Source organism: Nuphar pumila, chromosome 15, assembly GCF_984573655.1.
Source record: "Nuphar pumila chromosome 15, dmNupPumi1.hap1.1, whole genome shotgun sequence".
In the NCBI taxonomy this organism is placed as follows: domain Eukaryota; kingdom Viridiplantae; phylum Streptophyta; class Magnoliopsida; order Nymphaeales; family Nymphaeaceae; genus Nuphar; species Nuphar pumila.
The window spans coordinates 14205004-14210374 of record NC_143263.1 but is presented as its reverse complement, the minus strand read 5'-3'; the positions used below and the strand labels follow the sequence as shown (position 1 = coordinate 14210374).

The window sequence follows — 5371 nt, the reverse complement described above, 5'->3', positions numbered from 1 at the left end:
GCTAACCTATTTCAACAATTTTGACTCAGATTTTGAGGATCACTGAGACAGCGTGTGATTCTGAGAGAAATATGCTTCCACATCTTAGTCCTAAATAAATGGCTGAGGAAAGGTTCCTTCTGTAGGGTACACTGCTAGGAAGTGATCCAATGAAGATGAGATGAGGCTTGTAGCTCAGAGGATTATAGCATGTGGCTTTGGGGGTTCAAATCCCTCCTCGCCCACAACTGACTGGATTCAGATAGTGGGAAGAGAATCTCCAACTATTCAAACTTTCTTTCTGTGCCAGCAGAAATGTGACCAGCATGCTCAACAATGGGACCATATTTCTGCATGTATGGGAAGCCTGGCGTACTCATCCAGATGGGCAGGATGAGAAAGGGGGCAGAGCAGGAATCTTTTAACTTTCAAATATAAGCTTTTGAAGTGGAACCATAATGAGAGATAAAAGATTAACAAGAAGCTGGTGTTTTGTTCCATAGTTATTTGTTTGATGAGTCCTATAAAACCATGAATGCATGGCTTCAAAATTAGACCATCAAGATACTTGTAACATTTTAACATATGAAGAAAGTAGTCACAAAATGTATCCCTCTTTCGAATAAAGAATCTTAAACTACAAAAAAATGTTGAGATGCTACCAAATGTTTGAATCTTCATGGAGCATCTAAAATTGTTGAAGTATTCCGGGAATGAAAAGTTGTGGGGCCTAGAACTTGAGTGGCCATGTAAATAGGTGGACTGGCTGGTAGGAGTCTGTAGGTGGCATAGAATCAAGCTTTTATTTCTCAATTGCACATCATTTATTAACATATTTGTAATGAAATAGGCATAAGAGTAAAAGAGCATATACAAAGCCACTAAGGGCGCAAACACAAGCAATTAGGGCAAAAATGCACGAACCACTAAGGACAAGAGCGAGAGCAGTCAAAAATAAAAATTAATATTTTTCTTATTAAGCTTCACTATGCACAAAATATGCATATGTTACAAAGGGGCTTTGTCCATATATATACACACATTAGAGAGGGAGAGAGAACTAGCCATTAGAGAGTTGTAACAGCCATAGGACTCTCTAACGACTAGCAATACAAACCAAAAACAGAAAAAAAAAAACTGACTAGCATATAGCCTATGACACACACACACACACACACACACACACACACACACACACACACTTAAGTGCACATGGTACATGACATGACATGACATGACAAAAACATTATCCTAAGTGCACATAGTCTATGACATAGACTAACTACACACCTAGCCTATTAACATGACATAATACAAAGATAAAAAAGGGAAGATTACATATAAGTCTTAAATACATTTTTGTGCATATATTAACCATACAAAAGGTACATATAATTTAACAATATTTAAGATTACTACTGATTGTATTAAATTAGATGCAGTAAAAAAAAAGATGATTCTTCCAACTTGCATAACCTCTATTACGCAAATGCCGTCTTTTTTTTTGTCTTTGAGGGGCTGTGCATAATATTTGGAGGTTATATGTAAAGCTTTGTTTGTTATTTATGCAAACCATCAGAAAATCAATATTTATGAGCATACCCATCTGTTTCAGTGTTTTTTTACAGGTTATTCAGGCATCCTTTCAATCTTTTCTTTTCTTCATTTTACGTATTCATCAGGTCAGGTTTTTTTGTTACTCATTTGGTGCACTATGACACTGTCAGATATGGGTCTATGGTAACAGCTTTGAGTCCTTCCTTATTGCAATCATAAATCCCAACAATCAATCCCTTGAGCGTTGGGCAGAAGAAAATGGAGAAAGTGGAGATTTTGTTGCTCTCTGTGCAAACCCTAAGGCCAAGGACTATATACTTGGGGAGCTTAATAGAATTGGGAAAGAGAAGATGGTATCTTTTTTGTCGTTATTCATCATTAAAACAGTGAATGCCCTTGTTACATTTTTAATCACTACAGTTTGCCTTATTTGTCTTATTTTGAACAGTTGAAAGGTTTCGAATTTATAAAAGCTATTCACCTTGATCCATTACCTTTTGACATGGAACGAGACTTGATTACACCAACATACAAAAAGAAGAGACCACAGCTTCTGAAGCACTATCAGGTCAGCCTCCGTCCCTATTTATGCTGGAATTTCTGAACTATGCTCCTGCATATGACTGATATACTTTTCAACTTACCATCATTGATCTGAACTTCTAAAATAACCAAAATTCAAGGATGTTCCATCAAATAATGACAATTCTCTCCTTGTATTTTGAAATGATGTTTTAAGAAAAGATTTTTTGAATAAAATCTGAAGCATATTTTTCAATTTACCTTTCTAGAGTAGCACACTAAGATCCCTTGCAAAACTGACTGCTCTTATGATGGTTTCTGTTAGTGGCTAAAATATAGAAGTGGTTGCTATTTCTTGTTGCTTTTTGAATTTTTTTCTAAATATGGTATTTGAGCTTGTATTTTTGTCTTTCATTCACAAAGACAACATAACTAGAATGTAGGCCTGCCAACTGACTCATCATGTTCCTGTCCCTTAGCTGAAACCCGACGAGTTCAGTTGTGTGTGTGTGTATGTGTGTGCGCACGCGTGTGTGTGCCTGATCAGTACTAACTGCAAATTGGCCATCCACAGAACGTAATTGACAATCTATATAAAAGCACCAAGTGAGCTCTCACGTGGCAGTGGAGTTGTGACTCTAAGTGCATCTGTTCCAGTATCTTCGTGACAATAATTTGTTAATTGGATGTGTTTTTCACTTCATACTGTAAATATATGATGGCAATGAACAAAATCTTTGTGAAAGTGCATCTATCAAAGATGTTTCTGGAAGATTGTATTAAGCTGGAACTCATTTGACGTATATCTTTGATGAACTTTTAACAATTTTACTGTATGATCAGTGTTGTGCTTCATCCATATTATCACAACAGACAATCTAGGGGAATGATATTATCAATATGTCACTGTTGAACTTGGTTTTACGAATTTTTTACCTTAGGCATGATCACAGTATTACCATTTTGTGAACTGGGATCAGGTAATACCATAGTTGCATTGGTATTCGGTACACCCTAATGTATTTGTGTATCACGCGTACCAGTATCAGATGCTGGTACGGAACTCTGTTTCAAAACCGTACATGTATCAAATGTTTAGGATGTTCATCTCAATTACTTAAGAAACATATATCAACTTACACAGGAACACATTTCTATTGCATTATGAATATCAAATAACTTTCTATTAGCATTTTTGCATACAAGTAACAATTGCATTTTATAGACATTATTTTTATTAACATTTTAATATTTTATGCACTTCGTATCAACTTTTTAAAACTCGTACCAATTGTTTTAGAAACCCATATTCCTATTTTTCAGTGTCATACCAACATGTGTTTCAAATAAAACGTATCCTATACTTTTTAAGCCTTCATGTACTCAGTCCTAGATATTATCATCTGCACCTGGTTTCCTTTGTGGACCCACGGAACAATAAAGCCCGTTTATATTTATTGCTGGAAGGGATGCACAACGAGCCAAGCTAGCTCGGGCTTGACACGTTTAAGCTTGGCTCGAGCTTGTCCGTGAAAGTAAATGAGCCGAGCTTATACACAAGTCCTGGCTCGATGTATATAAACAAGCCGAGCTTGATCAAGCCACTAAACTTGATAAAGCTTGAAAAACTGGATTAGGCTAGTAAAAATAGCATATATAAAATATGTTTGCAAGTGTATTAGGAACAGTTAGTGTTTATCTGATGGACAGTTTTTCGACTTTTCTTGGAAAGGTCATGGTATCGAATCTTCTACCAGTTTTCACATTTTACAATAACCTAGCCCATGTTTTTAGAATATGTATTATTTTTAGGTCATAATAGTAACAAATGGCCAGCTTGATCCAACAATGAGGCATTTGTACACATTTTGGAGAGGTTGGCGATTGAATCCCACATCATCAAAAGTGGAAGATACAAATTTATTTTAAAACTCGGGTCGGCTGGAGCTAGAAACAGAGCCAAGTCTGGACAAGGCTGTTCCAGCTCAGCTCCGAGCTCGAGCCAAACTTGAATAAGAGTGTTTCTGAGCGAGCCGAGTTTGAACAGGGTTCTCAAACTTGGCTCGTGCACCCCTAATTGCTGGTAAAAAGGTTGCATCTTGGCATTAGAGGGACCCTCGGGAATGCAAGTTGCCCAAGCATTGGCTTTTGACTGAAGATGGTGATAACAAGTTTTGCTTGATTGAGTCACTTTTTATGGGTATGAAAATTAGTTGCTTTTATAGAAAAATAAAAGGAAAATGATTATATTGTATAGCAAATATATCATTTTTTGAAATGCCTCATAATGTTTACTATTTTTTTCATGTTCAAAATTGCAAATATCTGGTTTTAAAAAAATCTTTTTACCCTTCACATACAATTTCTTAAATATATGCAAATTTTCTTTCAAATATCTGATTGTTTTTTGCAGAACAATGTCTATTCTTAAATCGGTATCTCTCTGATCCGATGTAGAAAACTTGCGATTTTACAATTGTTGAAAAGCTGAGATATAGGCTTTTAACTTTTCTGTTTTGAGTCATAACCGAAAACCCATCTAGGATTTTTGTTTTTGCATTACAAAACTGGAATAGAAGCATGTTATGCATACTGGAACAGGCATGACTGTACATTTTTTTGTCTATTCTATTATATTTTTCAGCCACGTGCACTAAAAATCAAGAAAAATAACAAAGATAGATCAAGATGTTAGCTTTTCAATGCCATCAAGCTAACCTTGATCTGATGAGAGGTTGGAGAGAAACATCCTTTGAAAGATAGACTATTTGGTTATTATAGTTTGTAGAACATGTTTTTATTCTAGTTTTGGAGCTAAAAAATGAGAACCTTAAAAGGGTTTTCGGATATGATTAAAAGCATGAAAGTTATAGGTCTATGTCTCATTTTTTGAACAACTGTAAAAATGCAGGTTTTTTATGTCAGAGCAGAGAGATACAGACCTGAGAACGGAGACTGTTTTCTAAAAAATTTATATGTAATTTTTGCATATATTTTTTATGATTTTCTCTTAAATGTATGCAAAGTTCATCCTATATATATGTGATTTTTTTTTAAATATATGAAAATTTTCTCCTAAACGTGCAATTTTTTCTTAGATATATACAATTTTTCTTCTATATATGCAATTTTCTTCCTAAATATATGTAATTTTTCTCTTTTATATGTGATTTTCTCTCAAATATGTGATTTTTACATGTATGTTCTGTAATTTTCTCTTAAATATATACAGAGTTCCTCCCATATATGCGATTTTCCTCTTATATACATGGGTTTTTTTCTAAACATGCGATTTTTTCATATATTTTTGTGA

General features: G+C 34.7%; 1 protein-coding gene across 1 annotated transcript in view; it reads left to right on the top strand.

The window, feature by feature from the left end:
- Positions 1–2957, top strand: part of LACS4 (AMP-dependent synthetase and ligase family protein) — an 81363-nt gene extending 78406 nt beyond the window's left edge. The window contains exons 17-19 of the mRNA XM_089989657.1: positions 1707–1889; positions 1985–2104; positions 2633–2957. Coding sequence (XP_089845783.1) covers positions 1707–1889; positions 1985–2104; positions 2633–2668 — 339 coding nt within the window. The 3' untranslated portion in view covers positions 2669–2957. The remainder of the gene's footprint in view (positions 1–1706; positions 1890–1984; positions 2105–2632) is intronic.
- The last annotated feature ends 2414 nt before the right edge of the window (positions 2958–5371 follow it).